Source organism: Talpa europaea (assembly GCF_964194135.1).
Source record: "Talpa europaea genome assembly, chromosome: 9".
Lineage (NCBI taxonomy): Eukaryota > Metazoa > Chordata > Mammalia > Eulipotyphla > Talpidae > Talpa > Talpa europaea.
In genome coordinates, this window is record NC_140076.1 from 46,885,430 (window position 1) to 46,908,803 (window position 23,374).

At 35.6% G+C, this 23,374-nt stretch overlaps 1 protein-coding gene across 1 annotated transcript in view; it reads left to right on the forward strand.

Moving 5' to 3' along the window:
• The window catches only part of ADGRL4 (adhesion G protein-coupled receptor L4), a gene marked incomplete at its 5' end in the record, with an annotated part of 81,638 nt that overhangs the window by 25,888 nt on the left and 32,376 nt on the right, over positions 1–23,374 (forward strand). The window contains 2 exons of the mRNA XM_084241771.1: positions 15,907–16,059; positions 21,640–21,789. Coding sequence (XP_084097897.1) covers positions 15,907–16,059; positions 21,640–21,789 — 303 coding nt within the window. The remainder of the gene's footprint in view (positions 1–15,906; positions 16,060–21,639; positions 21,790–23,374) is intronic.

Sequence of the window (23,374 nt, forward strand, 5' to 3'; positions counted from 1 at the left end):
ATTATAGTATCCTACGACACTATTTTCACTGCCCAAAAAAATCCTCTGTGCTCTTGTTACTGGACAGGGAGAGGGGCACCCAAGAACCCCCAAACCTGCCCACTCTAAGTATATTTGGCATCCACTGCATCAACACAAAACACACTCTAGTGTGTAAGACCTTCAATGGAAAGGAACTTGAATACAATTAATGCACAATACAGAAAGGGGAAGAATATAGTTTCCAAATCAAGCACCCAATGTTACCTATCCCCTTTTTGGTAAATGTCCAGCCAAACAGTGTTGCCCCAAAGCAGGGCCACTGAGGCCCGAAAGCTTGTCAAAAGTCTAAGGCACATTCTGGCGGGGACCCATAGGAAAGTATCAGAAACAGCCAGATAAGTCTGGGAGGGAAAGAGCAAAATCAAAATCAAGATAAAAGCTGCCATTGTTAACCTCCCCATGAATCTCTCACCCACATTTGCTTCAACCAGTCCAAGGCCAAGAAGCAAATGTAGCTTCTTCACATGTCTCTGCTCCATGTGCCTCCTCCAGCCTTCTTCTGGCTCTCCTTCATTCTACCTTCCTTCTCCAGTATCCTCTCAAGCTTCTTCCTCTTTCTGCTCAGCTTTACCCTCCCTTGGGTGGAGCAGGTGACCTGGAACCTCCCCTTTTTCTGTGGACCACCCTGTCACACTCTGACTATTCATAGTTCCCTGCTCTCTTTAATGTTTTTTTTAAACCTTTATAATAACTATAATGGGCATTATTAATCCATTTTGATAAAGGAAAAATTAAAACTTGGACAGTACATAAAATTCAAATTTTGTTTTATGTGAGTCTTCAGTCTGTTTTCCCAATCTCATAATGACTTCTTTCAATCAAGTTTCCCAATAGCAAATTAATTTCTGTGGTTCTGTTCTATCATCACAGCTAAACTGAATTAAACTTCACTTTCATACTGGAGAATGGTTCTTTTGCCACCATGTTCACTATTGTTAAAATATATATTGTTTATTACTTAGCATATCAGTTTAGCTTCAGATCCAAAACCCAACTTTGGCATTCTCATACCAGGTCCTTCAGTGTGCTGCTTAGTATCTGTGTTCTCAGTATTTTCATCAATAAAATGGGGCAATATCATTTCAAAGGTTTATTTTACATTTAAATGACAAAGTTAATGTAACTGCCTCTAAGTAAATGCTCATTGTTACCAATGACTTTCTTATTATAAGAGATAGGTGGCAATAGGTGTACCAATTTAGAACAGATTCTCTTGTTATTTCCAATGATTTATCTTTGGAGTAAGTTATTTAAAAGAGGATTCTAGTTATAATTGTTCTTAATAAATAATTTTATTGTATGGTACAAAAGTGTTGACTTATGAGATAATGAATTGCTTGATTTTTTTCTTAAATTAACAATTTGATGATTTGGCCATAATTTGGCAACTGAAATATTAACATATTGTTCTAAATGTTTTTTTCTGTTAACCTACAATGTTTGCATATTATTAGTAAGCAAATATGAGCAACAAGTGATCCAAATGTCTCCTTTCTATCATAGTTAAAATTGAAACAGCTAATTTTTCACATGTTTTATTCCTATAGCAAATATTAAACAGGTTATGGGTTTTTTTGAGTAATATTTAAGTGTGATTATTTTCAAAATTTAAAAAAAATAGTAATTTAATTTTCACATTTGAAAAAGGATCTCCAAAATATGTATGCACATGAGTGGAACTCTAAATAAGATTATCATAAGCCTCAATTAGATTTCTATTTTATGATTTATGCAAATTCCTATTTTTAAAGATTAAAATTATAGGAATAAATACTTCACAGCTACACTTATGCAAGTCCACTTGCAGTCACTATCTCATTGCTGTAACAAGCATGGATTTTTAGAAAGGTATAATCATAATATGATCACTTTGTAAGTGAGCAAACAGAAACCCAAATTAGAACTAAGTAACTTGCTAAATTAAAAAAAAACTGTAAATTCAGAACTGAGTTTTTCTTATTGATTTAAAGTTTTCATACTTTTTAACACAAAAATAACTAGAATTGCATCTTGATTATACATCTTTGTTTCCAAAGTATTTATTATGATTCCTCTAGCATAACTAAAAAGTTCCCTCTCTTTTTTCCAAGTATGCACAAAGAAGTTATTAGGCATAACTAACTCCTATCACAGCCATCCTTAAATAGGCTTTGGCAAAACAACTTTGATACTGTAATAGAAAACATTACAGAAACAGAAAACAGTATTTTATTTGATGAATTTAACAGTATCTCAACTAATAAATTTGCTGTCATCCTTGTCCAGTATGGAGATAAGGGGAATGAGGACTTGTAGATGCTGCTTTTGGCATGCTAGTTTGCAATTACCCCATGACAGAGCACAGTTTTACTGTGATTGATGATACATTTTAGAAAAAAAGGATTTAAAGGGAAGAATCTTATTAGACTTTGAAATGACATTTCCAACAATAGTGCTAGGGGAAAATAAATATGAAATCATTTTAAGTAGATAGTAGGAACGCAACCTAATCCAAACTGCCTAGAATGTCCTTGTAGTTTTCACTTTTTTTTTTTGGCATCATATATTGGGATGTAAACAACTTAATTCTAAGGTTATTGTTGTAACCTTTTCTGCTTTGTAGTTCGATCAGAAATAGTGTCTGAAATAAAAATGAGATACCTCTAAGACATCAGTGGCCTGTCAAAAAAAGATGTTATTAAACATAAAAAAATGCAGTAACTGTGCTTTACTCTGAGCTAGAAAAGCACTAGAGTGATAAAGAAATGTACATTATACAGTAATTTCAGATCACCATGATCTTGAGCATTCATTTTCAAGTTGGACAAAGTTTTTGAATCAGTCTCCTTTGCTCTTAAGCATTCGTATCTCAAGTTATCTAATCAGTTTTACCATCCCATATTGGGTCAGATCACTGGTCCAGAAAATAAGGCATCATGTCTTTTCCCAGGGTCTGTACTATTAGCTAAATCATCTTCACACAGTTCAGTGTACGTAACCAGTGGTATAAGGCTACAAAACTGATGAAGGAAAGCAGTTTCTAACTGACCCTTAAGGCAATTATTTTAGGGCTGGAAGCGTGATATTTGATTACACCTAGTATCATTTTCAATTTAAATAGCTATAAATTACTTATACCTTTTTTGAAATGACAATTTTTAAATCAGTGAACACTTCTGAGAATTGAAAAAATGTCCGTGTATTTATTTTACACCCCACAAAATGTTGTTTCTTCGTATGCTTTAATTATTTCTTGGGGGCCTTGATTTTTTTATTATGTATAAATGTATTTTTATCAGTTTTACTAAGAGATTGTGCATAGCAGCCAAGTGACTGACAATTTGAGACCGGCCAGACTTTAAGGATAAGGTAGTAGTTTTGTGGCATATTTTAGGATAAAGGCAAAGTTGTCATAAAATATAAACAAATTTTATATTTAATTCTACTAACATGAGTATATTTCATTCTACTAACAGAATAAAGTGTAACTTGACATACAAATGCACTTAGAGATTTATTTCTAAAGGAGACTGCAACAGGCAAAAAAGAAAACCTTACTCGTACCTTGGGAGTGAGAATTTCACTCATAGGCAGTCTCTTTAACTCCCTTCTGGACTCAGAGGATTAGGGACAGGTAGAGAACACAGGCAAGTACACAGAGTAACAAAACTGGGTTGGGGCAAGAAAATGTGGAGTATGAATTGCGTAATGAGAAACACACCTCTGTGTTGTAGTTTGAATACTATGATTTATACCTCTTGCTATACCAAGTTTTAAATAGTTTATTGATTAAAGGTACATGATATACTCAGATCTGGGTGCAAACAAGAAATCTTTGAGTGCCTCATTTATTGTGCATTAGTATATGCCAGGTATTTGAAGAGACATGTCTAAAAATATGGACACAATAATTTATTATCATTTCCCTTAAGAATCCCACAGTTTAAAATCAGGGACATTTTTATAAAGAGTTCACCATCTGATAATGATAAATATCAAAAACATTTATTAATAAACATAAAATATGAAAATAAACTTTTACACAAAACATAGTTTTTTATCAAGTTTTCTTGAGAAAGGCAAGTTTCCATGGCCTTTCTTTCTCAAGCGGATAGGGACCCTATATAGTATTAGTCAAAATTTGTTGAAGATTTTGCATCTCTGAACACAGATGAAAAAAATCCTCAACAAAGTATTAGCAAAATTAATTCATAATATATTAAAGAGATCATGTACAATGCCCAAGTGAAATTTATTCAAGGAAAGCAAGGATGGTTCAACATATGTAAATTAATAAATATGATACACCACTTCAAGAATAAGAAAGGACAAAAATAATATGATCATTGCAATACACATAGAAAAAGCACTCGACATGACTCAGCATCCTTTTATGATAAAAGCCTTCAACAAATTCTGTATGGAAGGAAAATATTTAAACATACATGTCTAACCCAACATTATATACAGTAGCACAAAAAAAAAAAAAGTGTTTCTTCTAAATTAGGAAGAAAATAAGGCCACCCATTCTCATCAATTGAATATAGTATTAGAAGGTCCAACAACAACAATTAAAAAAGGATTAAAAAAAAGTTATCCAGGGCCTCCCCGGTGGCGCAACAGTTGAGCACTGGGCTGTGAAGCTGCCCGCAGCCTCTGCAGCACCAGTTCGATCCCCAGCTGCCCTGGCCAATGGAGGAGGGTCCCACATGGCGCGCAGACTCTCCTGCTGCCCGCTGCTCCCCTCAAGCAGTGTGCTTTGGTCCTTCTGCCTGCTCTGCTCCCTGCTCTGGCTCTGGTGAATTCTCTCACCCTCCCGCGCTTCTGACTGTACCCAGTGCTTGTATAAATAAATAAATTAATTAAAATTAAAAAAAGAAAAGATATTAAAAAAAAAAGTTATCCAAGTTGGAAAGGAAGAAGTAAAACTATCACTATTTACAGGTGACATATTTTACTTAAAATATATTAGAAATAACAAATAAATACAGGAAATTAAATAAAACAAAAAATAAACTGTTGAATTATAAGACCAATTGGAGGTAATTAGAAGGTAAGAGATATGTGCAATGTGTGAATCAAGATAAAGGAAATAATTGTATGGAGGATAGCATTGGGCTTTCAGGAGTGAACTTAAATTGTATATATCGATATTGCTTTTCAATGATGCACACCTGAGACATAATATTCTAATGTAATGTTGCCTCAATAAAAAAATAACTAAAAATTGTTATTTGTTTAGTTTTATATAGCCATAGAGTTTACATATATCCTCACCATTATTGTACTTTGTTTTGTATATAATGAGTTATATGTCAGATTTGAAAGGACAGATGGAAAATCATTGAAAGGATAGATGGAAAATCACCAGAAAGATGGAAAATCATTGAAATTAAATTTGGTATTATTTTCTTAAAACAAATAAAGACAACGTATATTGAAATACATGAATGACATTTTACTATAATTTTTAAGAATGTATGATGTATGGAAAATAGCTAAAGAATAAGATGTCATCCTGACTTTGCCAATGTAAAGTTGGTGCTTGGATGGAGAAGACAGGAAAAAGAATTAAAGATGTGCTCAGTTTCAGTGTGGGTCTGCAGGAGTCTTGTGAAATCATGATGTGGATAAAACAGAACTCGAGGGAGGCAAAATGATTGTCATCTATGAAGAGGAAGGTACTAAATTAAAACTTTCCATATTTAATAAAGGGAACTGTTGAGAGAAATAAGTTGGATTATACAGTAGCTATTGAATTAAAATGCAGTGCAAGATCAAGAGTGGAGGAAAAAAATGTAGGAGTGTCCCCAGGAGTAATAGCTAAAAACAGTGAATGTGATCTCTAGGAAGGACAAAGGACTGCCAACTGAGGCATATCAAGGAAGTATTAATTGTTTATTGCAATGTAGCCTGAAATCCTGTCCATTCACTGCTCTCTAGACACTGTACCATGATGCAGGACTAATTTGCACAGAGGAAGGGATATTTTTTTCTAATTGGTGCCAAGGCTGCAAATGCTCTCCTATTCATGTGCTTACAAAGTTATGCTCCCCAGAAAGGGAACATTTTTCTTATACATACAGTGATGCATCAGACTATATATGCAGTCCTGATATTTGTGCTTCAGAGTTGTGACTGCTGGTGAAAAACACATCTTGACTCTGTCATACAGTAGGTCATCGACAAATGCAATCTTAAGAGTGTGGACCTTGCACTAAATAGAATCAAGTGACTTGAGCCATCTCTGTGCAAACTGTATTTCATAACCGTAAGGAAACCATACAATCTATGTCTTTTAAAGCACTACTGAAAATTGAAATTATCAAAGCACAATACATGAAAGAAGTGTGTTTTTCAATGAAAAAGTTGTTTCAGTTTATATATGTAAAAATAGCAAGATGTGGGTATGTAAATGTGCTTAATTATATGAGATTACAAATAAATAAATTAAATAATTAAATAAACAAATAATGCTTGCAAAACTTATCCAAGGAAATACACTTTAAAGAGGAAAATTTATGACAATATCTCAAATTTTCTAAAACCTTGTTCAGATCACATTTGACTCTGTGATGTACATGGTCTGGAAAACAGGATAATTGTTAGGTCACTCATTGAGGATGTCGTGGCCGCAATTAATATTTAAAAAAAAATCATGATTGTTTTTGTTTTTTGGTCAGATTTATGGTGTATTCCAAGGACTTATAGTTGCTAGACTCCTGTCTTAAATATTTATTATGGTATTTGTGTTATAATTTTAAACTGTAAAATTAAAGCATGTATATAAAATTATAAACTACCATGGATACCAATAAAATTCAAAAAACATCTGTAAAGATTTTGCAAAATTTAATAGAAAAAATCATGCTGCAGGCAGATGCTTTTTTTTAAAAAGTCACATTTTTATTATTTCTATGAAGTAGTTCATATGAGGATATGTCTCAAAGTAAACATTTTTCTTAAAAGATGCCAGAGATAATTCAACTAATTAGTAAGCAATGGGAGGTGGAGTTCATCTTCGTGTTTTGCAGGATGTTTTACTTACTAAACTGTGGATTGTTTAAATTCAGTGAATTTTTTTTAAGTTCCACTTTATTTATTTATGAATACAAGAACTGGGGTGTAGGCCAGAGGTGTAGGGGAGGGAGTAGGTGAGAGGATTCACCGGAGAGAGTGGGGAGCCAAATAGGCAGATCCACTGAAATACACTGCTAAGGGGAGCAGCTTGTTTGCTCAAAAATGTTTATATTGATAGTTCTGATAAAGATGGGACCAAAAGTGATAAACATAAAATGGGAACCTTTTCTTAAGTGGTACATTCCCTCAGGTAATGAGAATATGCAAAAACTACAGATTATCCATTCTATAGGTGTTTCCCTCCCCTCCCCCAAGTCACACACACACCATGGTGGTTTAGATGTTCTGATAAGAGAAAATCTGCTCCATAGTCAGTCACACTTTTCCTTTCAAAAAACCTTGACATGATATTTGCTGCTTCAGTTAAGAAACACATTTCCATTAATGAAATCTTAAAAAAATAATAAATATCTCACATCAACTATTCTTGTATAATTTTACTTTCTTTACCGTGGTAATTCTAGCAGTTTACATTTGCTCTATCTGACTTTTCCTTCACAAAATTGAATGTATTAATTCATAGTCATGAAAAATGTGAATTTACGTTATGTTTTATAATCAATAATGGAAAGTGGGATGCATGCTGTCAATATTTGGTTTATTTTGTGTGTCTGCATCATTAATTCTGCATGTGTACACCTGTATCTATGTGGAGTGGGTTATGTATGTATCATACTCAGATTCTAGCCTGCATTCAAAGACTCAAGTACAGCAAAAGAAATTCCCGGAGGGGAAGAAGAAAAATATAATTCTATGTCTTTGGCACCTTTCTTTTCCTTGTCTTATAATAAAGGGTGGTAATGACATCAGAGTGGAAACAATAACTCCATTACTTTTCTTGACTGACTGAACCCATTTTAGCTTCATTGCAGTTTTCCTTTTTTTTTTTTTTTTTCCTTCTGCTGATCTTTATTTCCCTCTTTTCTCTGGACCAGTATGTACAAACCATATTATATACATTATATTTAAAAAACTATATAAAGTCTATAATTAAGGAGGTAAGTAATGACTTTCTAAGTTCACTAGAGTGCTGGATGTAAGAGAAAAATCTCCAATGCTACTGAAAACAAATGAATCCAGCAGCCTGCCTGGAGGAGAAAAAGAGGGAAAAAAACATGCCTTGTACCATCTTTGGCATGTAGGGTCTGTCTCACAAGGAATCATATAAGGGCTATAGTCATTTTGGTGTTCAAATTTACAGATTTTTACTGGCAGTCATGTTCAGAGGGAAAATGTGTGTAGGAGTGATGTGCTGCTAAAGTTCCGTGTCTTTCAAGTTGTACAAAGTTTGAGCAATGTCAATATTTCAAGTGCCAGCAAAGAGAGAGGAATATTTTCCATTTTTAATTATATTTTATCTTCTGTAATAAATAGAACAATGGAATATAAACTGAAACCTGGTTCAGAATCTGTAATGCTAATACCTTTTAAAGCCAGTAAAATACTCATGATTATGCAGAGACTAATGTAACTACATGTTTTGTTGCCCAAAATAGTCACTAGTAGGGTACTCAGTATCACTCTGAAATTTGGAGCATTATCAATAGATAGATGCTCATGAGTTTTGTCTTGTTTAGAAGCACATTTTGTAAGAAAGCACACCTCAAGCTATTGTGCAAAAATACAACTTGGTCTGTGGAACTAGGCAATCTTAAGTATAAAAAACTCTCCAGATTGTTACTTTAAACAATTTAAGCTATTATTGACTATTCAACTGTTGATACTCTTAGTGCACTGCAATTTTTCCATGTTGAAATAAACTCACTCTTTTTTTAAAAAGATTTATTTATATATACAAGAACTGGGTACAGGCCAGAGGTGCCGGGGTTGAGAGGATTCACCAGAGACAGAGGAAGGAACAGAACAGGCAGATTGACTGAAATACACTGCTGAGGGGAGCAGTGGGCGAGTCAGGAGAGGTCTGCTGCACCATGTGGGTCGCTCCCTGGCCGGGGATTGAACTCATGCTGCAGTAGCTGAAGATAGCTTCATAGGTTGCTTCTTAACCCCTTGCACCACCAGGGAGGCCGAAAAATGAATTCACTCTTTTAGACCTAAGCAACGTTCCTCTTTGCTTTCACTGTCCAGGTGAGTGCATCAGTTTATCTCAACAGATCCTTCCAAGGCAGAACGTGGAAGACATCCTTGCTTCTTCTCTCTCTGACCAACTCCTACTCAATTAGTATTGAAGCCCTACAAATATTTCAAGAATTATTTTACTATGGGCCTCCCTGGTGGTGTAGGCGATGGAGTGCCACACTGTGAAGCTGTCCGCAGCCTCTGAAGCGTGGTTTCGATCCTTGCCGGCTTGTGAGAATCCCACATGGCAATGCAGACCTCTCCTATCTCGCCCACTGCTCCCCTCAGCAGCGTATTTCTTCAGTCTTCCTGTTCTGTTTCCCACTGTCTCCTGTGAATCCTCTCACCCTCCCGCGCATCTGGCCTGTACCCCAGTTCTTGTATAAAAATAAATCTTAAAAAAATTATTTTATTATAAAACTATGTAAATGCACAAAAGTAAAAAAAAATCCACATGTAAGTATTATTGCCATAACACATTTTCAATTAATTCCTGATGTACTTTAACCCTATCCACTTTATTTTCTCTCCCCAGAGCACTAAGTTAATACCTAAATATTTCTGAAATGCAAGCCACTCTCCTTCCTCAACTGTGCTTTGGTTTTTTATATCTTACTGTGTTTTATCCCATCTACATGTTTCTTAGCTGCATTTTTTTATAGTTCAAAAATTGTTTTGAAATTCAAATCCCATCATATTTTTCTGCTACATAAAATCTGATTGATCATACACATCCTTTACCTGATGAATATGGTACCAAATTCTTAGCAAATGTTTTCTCAGTTTAGACCATATCTGCCTACAAAGATTCTTGCTCTTCAGCCTTTACCCTTAGACTCAGTTTTCAGCAGTATAATGCTCTACAGTACACATCGACTCAGACCTTCAGAAATTTGGGGATGTTCTTTCCTTTGTATGAATGGACATCTGGGGCCCCTTTTGTTTGTCTAAATTCTTTATATACTTCAATGCCTGACTCTAGCATCCTGTCCACTTCTAAACTTTCCCTGTAAATAATCCTCATGCCTTTATTCTGAAAACTTGCTAAGGATCCCAGTTTCTTCTCTGAGTTGTCACTGTACTGTTAAAACTTCTTCATTTGCTACATAAACTACACTCTGATGATTTGATTATTTGTCCACCTTTTCCAGTAACGGTGGATCCTGCTGTGATAGAGGTTATGTGTGTACATTTGTTCTTGTTTTAAATTCATTATATTAGAGATGAGCTGGTATGAGTTTGGAGGCAGAAATTACTTAGTCCCAGGTCTTCGCAAATTTGTTCTTCCTGCCCCAAGGTCTGTGGTGCAGTCATGTTCTGCCACATGCTTTGTCAGGCCAAGAAGCTTCTAAGCTTGACCCCCCTCTTTTTGTTTGTTGAATCTTGAGGTGCTGGAGCAGCACTGTGTCATGCACCTGGCATAGTCAGTCCAAACATAAACTGAGAAAAAAAGAATAACCCAGAACCCTGGAACACACTGAGTCCCGGTGATCACTATATGGTCTACTCACTGAATGCAGATTATAGCAAACTGAAGAAAGAAGGTCCAGACTTCTAAATGAAATGTTTCACTGTAATGTTGCTTAAAATGAAGTCTTCCAAAAGCCATCTGCACAGTTTTCTACTTAACCAAAAAATATCTCCCCTCTTAATGTATGAAATTATGTTGATATGTTGTGCTGGTATTTATACCAATTAATAAATACCTGAAATTTGATATGTGTCATTATTTTAAATTTGTTTTTTGTTAAAAGAATACCAGCTTCTCTCCTTATTAAATTTTTTGAGACATTTCAAAACATCTGCATTTAAACAGCATTATAGTAACTCGCTCAAGTGAAATCCTAATCTAAATATTCATAGTATAATTCTACAATTAGATATAGAGATGCAGAGAGTGGTTAACAACTGATAAATTGATTTGAACACCGAAATTAAGAACACAAAAAAAGCTGGTTTCTATATTCATGTATTATACATATCCAAAGAAACTTTCTCCTTGAAAATTAATTATTATGAAGTTGAATGCTAGAAAGTTTAAAGTTATTTAAATAATTCATATTTATATATTACTTCACAAAGATAATTTCTTGCCTACCTTCACTATCTTGAGGGAAGAGAGGAGGTTGCTTTTAGAAAAGTGGTATTTTATGGAACAAGATTTGATCAGACCATTAGGGAATTCATCCATATTGTATATCCAGTCCAGATGATTGGTAGATAGATAAGAAATATTTTTATTCCAAATTCTTGATAATGAATTTGACATCAACTGTTCAAAACCACACAGTAGGGAAAGACAAAAATCAATGTCTATCTTTGTCTTTTGTGCCAAGTTAATACAAGTTACTCAAGACTAGTAAAAAAAAAAATGTTGGAGTCAAAGCACATGTCATATTAATTTAGTTTCAGAAATAGTAATTTTCTAAACAACAGGTGATATAAAATGGCTCATTTTCTTGGAATGTGACCAGTACTTCAGACCTAGGGAGGCCTTTTTCTCTGTATTTTTGCATATCATTTTTGCAGCTATAGACCACAAGGGATACAGTCTTCATCATTCTCTATATTACCAATAACTGATCTGAGAGCACAATTCCTTTTAAAGTTATTATAAAGTTCTCCCTGTATGCTGTGAAGGGAGTCACATTTTAAGATAAAGATTGAAACTTTTATTTTAATAAGAACTCAATTATATGCTCATGTGTTAACTTACTTTAGAATGTGAACTCTGACAGCAAGGCACAGATCCCAACTTTTTGATTAATTTTTACTTATTTCCCAGTGTAGACACATTCACATTTGGGAACTGGAAAACCTCATAAATATTTGAGTAACTGAATGATTGAATCAAAACCAAGGTTTGTGAAATATTTTTAACTGGCTATAGATGCTTGTGTTCAATTTGTGAGCTGTTCTCAGTTACTTTTAGTAAACTACTCGAATATCTTTTGTATGCATATATAGACCTAGTGGTTTGCTTTCTGAGTGTATATATATATGTACACACAGTCATATAGAGTCCCATAAACATATCTCTTAATGCAAAATAAATAAACTGATAATTAAATACATACAAATAATAAAGTACTACTCTTCAATATTTTCTGTAAGAGTGTTTTCAATTTATCTTATTTTATTTTTGTGTTTTTAATGATTTTCCTCAACTCCAATCACATTTTAAATTAGGTTTGAGACTACCTGACAAATGCTAAAGCTGACCTAAGTGATTTAAATATGTTTTTAATTTTTTTTTAATTTTAATTCCTATAATGAGATGTGTACTTACCAGTAGGAGAGGCCACACCAACCCGTTGTGTGGCAGTTGTTGGTGTCAGACTTTGAGTTACCTGCCTGGTCTTTAAAAGCTTTTGAGAACTAAACCTTTGTTCTTGCAAGTCTCTAAGTTGTTCTGAGCTCCCCCAATGGGACATCAAAATTCTTCTCTTGCTAGTGGGCACTTCTGTTTACTCAAGAATAAATAGGATCACATGCTGGGGATTAGAACTTTCAAGGGGGCCAAGGGATTAGAACTTAAACCTGTCAGAGAGGTACTTGTGCTACAGCTAAAAAAAAAAAAAAAAAGGCGCTAATGCCATAACCATGAAAAAAATCTTAGGTGTGAGGTGGTCTGTTCTAACTTTGCAAATATAGTTTTGCTTCTCTGGCTGATTGGTTTTTCTCTTGAATGTTTTTTGTTTTTTTTTTCTTAAGCAATTGAATTGACAATGTGTGAAGAGTAGAGATTCAAGTGTATACTCAGAACATAAGACATGCTAGGCGAGGCCTGCTTCTGTTGTTTGGGGGCAAGTTTGCCTATGTCCTAGAATAGGGGTCTAACAAAAGGGCCTGCCAGTCTTACCTTCTGGCAGATCTGCTAAAGGACACTCTCATAATCATGACGATCTATGGCTGTTGAGCTTTCAACCTTATAGGACACTAAAAAGTCAAGGTCAGGTCTCAGATATTTGGGAATATGAATCCAGAGATCTTTTATGAAGTAAATTTATATTTTCCACATCATGACATGAAATGAGACCACTTGTTGATGTTTTGGATAACTTTTAATAACATGGAATAATTGATAATGAAAAATGTTATAATGCTACTGTTTAAGCCATGCGCGAAAGTGGACATTCTGTGTCATCTGGATTAACTTGAGAATGGAGGTACCTCAAAACATGTTTATCATTGCAAATAATTTTTATTTCCTTTTCAGTATTACTTCAAAGAATTACACTGGGGTCTCCCTAGTGGCGTAGGGGCTAAGTCTCAGCACTGTAACTGCATTATGACAAAACTAATTTGATTTTTTCCTTATATTTAGAATAGATATATCCTATCTATACTAAAGGAATTCCTAGGCATTTAGAGATCTTATGTTTTAGATTTCTTATTATATCTTTATTATTATTATATGTGTGTAAAGGTGAGTGATTTATACTGGTTCCAAGTCTTTGGAAGCCCACTTATGAAAGCGCTTATATTACATGCTAAAGGCCATAGCTGTTAAGGATTTCAGTAGAGTATAATAAGATCTGATTTCTTGTAACCAAAATAGCAATAATAATATTTTTACAGTAGTAAGATTAGCATGCTTATATATATTGTTTACTACATGCTAGACACCATTCTAAGTCTTATCTGCCTATCAACACTTTTAATCCTTTTGACAACCTTTTGAGGTAGTCACAATGTATTTTCCATTTAATGGGAATCTTCCTATCACACTGACTAGCACATAATAAACACTCAATAGATAACTACTACTACCATGCATTCTTTTTATAATGTAGCATTTAAGAAAAATGAGATCACATTGGCATTCTTTAATAAAACTTCATCACTTACTAGCTGTATGCCTTAGGGCAAGGTAATCCAACTTTTTTTTATTTCAGTGTTCCTATTTGTTCAATGGAAGTAATGTTTGTCTCATAGGGTTTGTAAAAGGATTAAAAATTCAAGTCAGATCATGCAGATGAGTGAGTCCCCGGTTCACTGGGAGCCTTCAATGGAAGGTAGTAACAATAATTCCAGTCATATTTTTTTTAAACAATAGCCCAGGTTTATTGGTAATTTAAGTTTGTTTTTTTTAAGATTTATTTATTTATGCATACAAGAACAGGGGTACAGGTCAGAGTTGTGGGGGTGAGAGGATTCACCAGAGACAGAGGCTGCAGACAACTTCACAGCACTGTGCTTAACCCCTTGCGCCACTAGGCAGGCCCCTGAATACCAACATTCTATGGAGATGTAATACTTTTATAATTTAAGACTCTCCCAGTTTTCATTTCCTACTGACAAAAATGGAGTAACCCAGTCATGTCTTAAAGGGCATTCCCTTGGACACTACAAGGTAGGGAGCTACCCTGCAGTCAGGTGAAAGGTGAAAAGACATAAATGATATTATTTCCTTCTTTGTCTTTGGCATCTTTTAATTGTTCCATACGTAAAAACTATATCCAAAAACACGTTATGAACATATAATGCCGGTTCTGCATTATAAAAAAGAATAAAGCAAGTGTGGGATTTGTATTCTATAGAATTAACTATTTAATAGTCAAAATTCCCAAATAGTGATAGTGTTATAGAGCAGCCCGATATTGAATGGGTTCCTGGCTGTGGGTCCTCACCCGCGCGCTTAAAAGGGACTTATTAATACTCCACTACAGGCACACACAAAAGGTTAATAAAAGGTTTATTTACAAGGGAAAGGGAATTAAGGAAATGTACAACTCAGGGAGAAAATAGGGAAATAAAGTCTTTAATGCGTCCTACCTGATCCAACGACCTGGAAACCCAAAGGCACTCTCAGAGCTGGCCGGATGCTGTGAGCTGGTGGAGAGCCAAAATGGGGGGACCCCCCAAAGGCCACGTGTCTGCCTTTTATATCAACCTGGCTGCTTAACCCCACCCTTAGGTCCCAGCTACCTTCCCTTTGGTGGGGATGGGATTTGGAGTTCCCAGTGTCTTTGGCTTTGGCCTGGGGTGGGGGTGGAATCCAAAAAGCCTGTATGGAATTAGCTTTAGGACATCCTTTTCCCCCTAACAATTCCCCCCTTTCACTTTTTGCCACCATTTCCATGGTGATGAAGATCGAATATATGGATGTTGGGATGCAGTCTCAGATGAACATTTTTACCAGGTTCCAGTGTGAAAGAAAACCAGTCCCTCCAGGTATTTGTCCATTGTGGAAAGCAAAAGTCCTCTATTCCTGGAAATATAGTTCATCAGTTCAAACCCCCCCAAAAAAAAAAAACATCTGGAGTCATTAGCCAAAACAAGACAGCAGATATGAAAAAATCACAGGAAAAAAAATTTAAAATGGTTCAACTGATGTAAAACACAAATTTTCTCAACCTTGATCCCAAACTTTTAACAGCATAGCAAAAGTTTGCAAACTAAATATACTTTTAAACCATTTTTCCTATTTTTGCATAAAATCACAGGGCAGAAAATAACTAACAGCAATTTTTACTGGCTTTGTTGAAATACTCCATATAGAATCAGAGCGAACCGGTGGCATCTGGTCGATGTAGGCTTTAGGTACAAAGTTGGTCTCATCAGACTCCACCTGTTAGGACATCCTTTTCCCCTAACAATAGGAAAAGTTAGGAATTCATGTGAGTTCCAGGAAAATAATGTCTTAAATTGATATGTCCACAGATGATAATGAGTGTGGAAATTTAACCCAGTCCTGTGGTGAAAATGCTAACTGCACTAACACAGAGGGAAGTTACTATTGTATGTGTGTGCCCGGTTTTAGATCCAGCAGTAACCAAGAAAGGTTTATCACTAATGATGGAACCATCTGCGTAGGTAAGTTCAACAGTCTCACTTAAAATTTTTACCTGTTTCTTATTGCTAATTACCTTTAGAGGTATATTAAATAATATTCTAATAAAATTCTGCAACTCCTTGAATACACCTTAGTTGTTGAATACTTTCAGAAAACTCTTTTACATTTCCAATGTTGTATAATAATTACTATGGGATATTTAGCCAAAGGTATAAGAAAAAGAAATTTTTGTTGAGAAAAATCATACATCTTACAAATTTATGAACCTGTGAACTCTAGCGTAGTGACCAAAACAGAGTATTTACCTTTAATATAATGTGCCAACATGAAAATTATCATTTGTATCACAAGATATTGATAAACTCTGAGATTCTGAGATGGGCTCTACATTTTCTTAGAAAATGTTCAGGGAGAACTAGACTCAGCCTTGGATGTTGCTATTTCCAAAGATACTTCAGTGGACCATTGAAATCTCACACACTGGAACTGAGTCTTGAAAATTCAGTGGCTCAAGGTTTGCAAGGGCGTAGAGATTTAAACTGTGAGAAAATAATACTATTTTTATTGAATGATAATTTTAACTTGAGTATTTGCAGCAAATATTTTATTGAAATATAACATTAGAATATAGTTCAGAAATAAGAATCTATGAGGTTTTGCCCAGAACATACAGCCACACTCTTTATTCTTCTCAAGTCTTTACTACTATTCAACTTAGAAAGTTAATGTGTGTGTGTTTACCTTTCATATTAAAGTTCTAAATATGTAGCTCTGTAAGATTTACTAGAAATCTTCCAGAGAGTAAAGAAGCCTAATTGTAACATCTTAATCACTGGAATTTAATACAATTTGTGTTTCCATACCCTCTTGTCTTTAGAAGGCATCTGTCTTTTCATCTGATATGTTTACTTGTACACATCTCAATTCACAAAGGGCTATGTTTCTCTGTTCCTGTTCCTTACAAGTAAAGAATTCTTAAATATAAAAAAAAAGGATGAATCACAGACTCCAAAAACATACACACAAAGATGTCTGAATACCAACATTCTTTTTTTTTAAAGATTTATGAATTTTATGCATTCAAGAATTGGGGTACAGTCCAGAGGTGTGAGGGTAAGAGGATTCACCAGAGACAGAGTGGGGAACAGAACAGGCAGATTGACTGAAATATACTGCTGAGGGGAGCAGCAGGCGAGACAGGAGAGGTCTGCTGCGCCATGTGTATCACCTCCCTGGTCAGGATCAAACTCATGCTGCAGTGACTGCAGGTAGCTTCATAGTGCTGCATCTTAACCCCTTGCACCACCAGAGAGGCCCCCGAATACCAACATTCTATGGAGATGTAATACTTTTATAATTTAAGACTCTCCCAGTTTTCATTTCTTCCTGACAAAAATGGAGTAACCCCAAGTTTTTCCTGAATTCCCTTTTTAGCTCTTTCAAGTAATTAATAAACACAACCGTTATATTAAAACCCAATAAACTTAATACCCACTATAGCATCCTTCAGTTTCTACCTGTTTTGTTTGATGAATTATTCAGTGAAAAACTCATACTCTGGAAAGCTGTTATTTCTCACCAATTTCATTGTTTTAAAGATTAAGCTCTTTTGAAAATCAGAGCAGCTATTTTTTTTTTCCAATTCTTCAGCAATTTTCATTGTGCACTATTAGAATACTCAGGAAATTTGAAGAAAAAACCCAAATTCCATTCCTTTTCTACATTAGTGCTTCATCTTACAGTATATTACCTCTGATTTGAAATTTTAGCTGATCCTTAAATTTGGCATGCCTGGTATTATAGTCACTAAAAACCTTCATAAATAATGAAAAACTATAGTTCAGGACAAGAAGTGATGCAGGTAAAATTGTTTACCTTTAGTCCATACTCAAATACTTTACCACAGGTAAAGTAATTTTGACACAGAAGGCTTTGGGTAAGATTTACCACCAATCATATTTTTCTTCCCCTTGGAAATATACTAAAATGGTATTTCAGTAAAATGGTACATCACCCAAGAAACGTATTTCCAGGTTGACATTTCAAAATGGGGAAACAGGCCTTCAGCAGTAAGGGAATCCTCCCAAGGCCTCATGAGTAGAACTCAAGAACAACTTTGTGTTTACCATATGCTTAAGAGCAGTGTTTAATGCTTTAATTTTTATATCTTATTGACTTGGGTACTCTGACAACTTCAGAATTTTTTCTGGTTTTGAATAATGTTACCATTCAGTTTTGTCTTTGCAAATTACTTCCAGTAATTGAACATTTTATCTTTTCTCTGCAGTCTGCGAGTTAAATAACATTAGAAAATTCAGTTATTGATAAAAATTATTAGAATCAGGACAATCATATGATTATGTTTTGAAAGAAGATTATGATAAAATACTGCTGGGCTGGCTTATTGTAGATATGAAAAACAAGCATATCCTTACTAATGAAAAAGTAGTGAATAAACTTTTTGATGTGCACAAGCAAATGATTGTTATGATGTGCTTACATTTAGCCAAATCAAGTTAAAAGTATTGTCGAGCATTTGTTTGATAATGGAAAAAGTGGGTCAGTTATTAAATATGGTAAGTCAATTGTAGCCTGACTGAAATAATTACATAGTAGCAATTTAGCTATCATTAAGATAGGGGAGAGAGTTCTTTTTCTTTTTTACAGCTCTGAGGAATACCAAGATGTAGTAATCAAGTAAGACACGCATTATCAATCTGTTTTCTCCAAAGCTACATATTCACAAGTTTCCTGCTAATAAAAAACACACAATATAAATAGAATCCCTCATCTTAATTTACCATTTACAACATGCATCTACTATATCTTAGGTACCACTATCAACATTCATAGACATTTATTCATTTGTTATTAAAAGGGACTCTTAAGTATTACCCAAGGTCACCCAGTTAAGGAATGTAAGAGTTTGAATAAAGGTCTTCTACTGTGTTAATCTGTATGGTTTTATTAGACCCAAATGTATTTGGCACTGAAAAAAAAAAAAAAAACTGCAAGAGAAGTTAGTGTGCATCTTACTGTAAAATAGCAGTCATATTCATTTTGGCTAAACCAATGTCATCCCATTTGGGGACCAGATATTCTTTCAGTATTTTATGGTTCTCTATATTTTGCTAGGTGGCCAAGGGGTATCAAGGATAGGATGAGGATAGTGGAAGCGAAGCTGTTGACTACTCTGGCACAAAGCCATTGTTCTCTCTCTCTCTCTCTCTCTCTCTCTCTCTCTCTCTCTCTCACACACACACACGCACTCACACACACACAGATGGGAGTGCTAGTGTAGCATTCCTTTTTCTTTGAAAGTAGTGAACTTGGATTTGTGGATAGAATACAATGTGAGTATATGGATTTGGCAGAAGATGGGTGTTTCTACCGTTTCTTCAGTCCTTAGATTGCTAATTGTCTTCATAAAACAAGTACCATGCACTTTCTTACTAATGGAAATTTTTTCAAAATCTGGCAAGATGCTTACTGTCATTTTTACTTTCCAGTACTGTGAGTTTTAGTGTTTTTCTGTGCCTTTATTGCATTTTTAAAGTAAGAAATAAGGATCAGCTTCATTTAAGATAACTAGCTAAATGGCATTTTAAATTGTAGTTTGATTATGCCCCCTTTTTATGGCAAACAGTATTATGCCACTGTATTTGTTTTTTTAAATCACATTGTATATTTGAGATTACAGGTTTATTCATTAATCTAACATAGTGACTCCCTAAGATGTCAGAGCTGGGAACACAAAAAAAATTTGTATTACTTTAAGGTAATGATCTGTACTCTTCAGTTCTTTGGAATCATTCCTTATTCTGGCATAATATTTATACTGTATTTATAACTTTAAAATATTTTGCCATAGTATGTAAAATTTTAAATTAGGGATATAAATTATGTGAGTTTAAAACTAGTATTTTTATTGTGGTTTTGATATATGGCTACTAAAATTCTGAAAATTAATTCTGTACAATTGGTTATTTTATCTATGGTGGTTGTATATTAACAATTGCAGTAAAATATAATCAGAAAACAAAGAATAACTTTTAGTAAAGTTTAATGGAGTTGAATCACACATTATGCTGCATCCTAATTTTTTAACTTACAGCAAAAATGAAGCTTCAGAAATAAATGGGTCACTCTGTTATATTCCCCAAATTACTCTCAACTGAGTTGTGATAGTCAATTTAGTTTAAAATACATTTTAAAAATTGGGCTTTTTTTAAATTAAAACTAAATGGTCAATGATGGAAATTGATTTAATTATTTTATTGATTGATCATTCTATTCAGAAAACAATTCAACAGTTTAACCCATGAATAAATTTTTCAATGCACTGTCAAAATAGATTGACCAAATCAGAGTTTAATAATAATAATAATAATAATAATAAAAGTGTACCTAAGTTTGCTCTCATTACCAATGGATCTGATTTTCCTTGCTTATTGTAAAATTTAATATGAATTCATTAACTTGACATAATAATGTTATCAATACATGGCTGAGGGATACCCTAAGACCCCAAACTGTTAAGAGGTGGCATGCTCTAAAAGGGTATGCCAAGTACACACAGAGGCAAAGGAAGCATACTTTAGTGTGAATGATTTTTAATAGAATTGATATGCAGAGAGAGAAAGAATTATTTCAAATAATAGTTTCCCAATAAATACCCCAAGTTACCCATCCCCTCATGGGTAAATGCACAGCCAATCAGGGTGACACATGGCCCAAAGTGGGGTCACCAAAGTCCAAAAGCTTGCCACAAGTCTAAGGTACCTTCTGACAAGAAACCACAACAAAGGGGTTAAGCAGATATCAGAGAGCTGAAACAGAAGGAAAGACTCAAAATTAACAATATCCCACATAATCCAACGTTTGGTCAAGATATGGCCACAGGGACTTCCTGGTGGCACAGGGTGTTGAGTGCAGCACTATGGAGCTGTTTGCAGTTTCCGAGGAGCTGTTTGCAGCACTGTGAAGCTATTCGCATCCACTGCAGCACGAGTTCGGCCCCCAGCCAGGGAGGCGACCCACATGGCACCCCAGACCTCTCCTGTCTCACCCGCTGCTCCCCTCAGCAGTGTATTTCAGTCAGCCTGCCTGTTCTGTTCCCCACTCTGTCTCTGGTGAATTCTCTCTCACCCTCCCGCGCATCTGGCCTGTACCCCAGCTCTTGGGGAAAAATAAAGAAAAGGAAAAAGGAAAAGATGTGGCTGCCACTGTCACTGCCAAGGACCAGAAGCAGCTTCCTCATGTGTCTGTCACCCATATGTTTTTTTTTATCTTCCAAATAGCCCTCCATGCTTCTTCGCCACTTGTCTCCTTCCATTTGTCTCCTCTCAGTCCTTTTTCACATGTATTCTTTTTGTTCTACCTCCCTACCTTGCGCCTTCTCACCTGTCCTCCATTCAGTCTCGTTCATGGCGTATTGAGACTTGTAATCCAAGGGACCTGCATGTAAATAGGGGTAGGGAAAATGGCACCTATTCAGTGTCCCTCCCCCTTTCTTGGAGATGTTTCTGTAACACTATTATCAAAAAGATAGCAGTTTATAATCACTAAATTTAAAAAATTATTTTTTCAAATATTTTCAGATATAGATGAGTGCAGCGAATCAGTAGTCTGTGGTGATCATGCAGTGTGTAAAAACACGCTTGGTGGGTATATCTGCTCCTGCGAGGAAGGTTATCAGACATCGACAGGAAAATCACAGTTCACACCTAGTGATGGCACTTACTGCCAAGGTAAGTTATATTTTATTTTATGTATTATCAAGGAACTATGTAAAATATGTACTGTGATGTCAAAGTATCAAAGAAGTATACCTTCCTTTTTTTAAAGATTTATTTATTTATGCATACAAGAACTGGGGTACAGGCCAGAGGTGCAGAAGCGGGGTGAAAGGATTCACCAGAGACAGAATAGGGAGCAGAACTGGCACACTGACTGAAATACACTGCTGAGGGGAGCAGTGGGAGAGTCAGGAGAGGTCTGCTGCGCCATGTAGGTCACCTCCCAGGCTGGGGGTAGAACTTGTGCTGCAGTGGATGCGAATAGCTTCACAGTGCTGCATCTTAACCTCTTATGCCACCTGGGAGGCCCCACCTTCTTACAAATATATTTTATCATTGACAAAATGAAATTAGGGAAGAAAATATTGTCTTATTTAATGAAAGATATGGACCATGTATTTATGTACTTAACATACCCAAAGGAAACTGTTACCAAACACAAAGGGTTTGTTTCTTAGCATTTGTCAACCAGTTGACCAGACTAATTGAAGATTTGTGGGAAGAATTTATTACTTGAATCAAAAATGGAGACAGAAAAGACACTCTCAAAGCTGTTTCCCCTTTCTAAAAGGAATTAGTAATTTTGTGGGACTTTTGGTATTGGACAGGATGGGAGCAGGAAGAAATGCATGAAATCTTGGGTGACTGGAGACAGTGTAACTTTGATGGAGTTTTGTAGAGTTGCAGGGTCCTTGGGTTCACTCTGGGAAAGGTTTCTCCAGAGCTCCCATTTCCACAGCACGCAGCAAGTTCCCCAGGCAAGTTTCTCCATGAGACAGAGACATTAGTTATATTTAAAGAGCAGGTTTATTAGGGAAATGGAAAGGGACAGGTTTGCTGAGAGAGGCCTGCGTTGTCGCAGGTGGGCGGCCTTGAGGAGAGCGGCCTCCACTGAGGGAGGTCAGCGAAGAGAAGCCCCGGCATGGTACAGGTCACTGGCAGACAGGAAGCTGCTGCCCTGCAGAGGGAGAGAGTTGGTAGAAAGAGGCACCTGCATAGTCACAGGTGGGCAATGGGAGTGCTGCCCCAGCCTGTGCAAAGACTGTACTGATAAAGTCCTTTTTTCTTTGGGAGGGGTCACTCCTCAAAGGAGTGACCTGCTTGTTGCTGATGTTGGGTAACAGACAAAACCAGGAAGGGACAGGCAAAACCAGGTGGGCCCAATCTCCATATCTTTAACCTCAGGCCTGTGCTCCACTCCCTGTAGGAGTCTGATCCTTCTTGGGTCTCATGCCTTGTGATAAGGCACTGGTGCCTAAGGGTCACGACCTCTACAGTTAGGTTAATTGTCATGTTATTTCCCTCAACCCCCACCTCCTTGTGAGTCAGGTTCTGGTCTTGGGGCACCTCCTTTTTAGTCTATTTCTGTCCTCCATCAACTTCATAACCAGATCATGCCTCTTCATGAATCTGTTTAGAAAATGGCAAGATATCAGCCACACTAAGATGCAAATAGATGTTAATGAATCTAAGCTAATTTTAGGTCACTGAGTGCCCTCTTTGTGTATGTTGCTTTAGAGTTTAACCAGTTTGGGCT